Source organism: Geospiza fortis, unplaced genomic scaffold (assembly GCF_000277835.1).
Source record: "Geospiza fortis unplaced genomic scaffold, GeoFor_1.0 scaffold546, whole genome shotgun sequence".
NCBI classification, from domain to species: domain Eukaryota; kingdom Metazoa; phylum Chordata; class Aves; order Passeriformes; family Thraupidae; genus Geospiza; species Geospiza fortis.
Window position 1 is genome coordinate 117,283 of NW_005054612.1, and position 479 is coordinate 117,761.

General features: G+C 64.9%; 1 protein-coding gene across 1 annotated transcript in view; it reads left to right on the forward strand.

Annotated features, from left to right (window-relative positions):
* The window catches only part of SLC26A11 (solute carrier family 26 member 11), a gene marked incomplete at its 5' end in the record, with an annotated part of 8,418 nt that overhangs the window by 2,874 nt on the left and 5,065 nt on the right, over positions 1-479 (forward strand). The window contains one exon of the mRNA XM_031064661.1: positions 259-319. Coding sequence (XP_030920521.1) covers positions 259-319 — 61 coding nt within the window. The remainder of the gene's footprint in view (positions 1-258; positions 320-479) is intronic.

Genomic DNA, 479 nt, shown 5'->3' on the forward strand with positions numbered 1-479 from the left:
GCTCTCAGCACTGCCGGCTGTCCCACAGCCCCTGGGCTGCCCGAGATCCCCGTCTGGGCAGCCCTGCCTCCCCCTGAGCTTCTCCCTTCCTTACCTCACATGCTGCCCCCGCCCCAGGCGTTCTCTCAGCTCAGGAATTTCCAGAACAGGCTGAGTCACTCCTGCAGGGTCAGGGAGGGGACACAGACGCAGCAGTGCCCCTTTCCTGGTTACACAGACCCAGCAGTGCCCCCCAGCTCCTCTCCTCTGCCTCCCCAGGTGTTGCCAATGTCCTGGGCTCCTTTGTCTCCTCGTACCCCATCACGGGCAGCTTTGGCCGGTGGGTAGCACGAGGGGAGCAGGGCACTCGCTGGGGCTGCGTGGTGAGGGAGCTCTGCAGGGTCCTGAGTGGCAGTTGTGCTGTGCCAGTGTGTCCCTGAGCTCGTGTCCTGGGCCCCAGCAGCTCACCTTGGTGGCTGGGCTATGCCTGTGTCCCAATG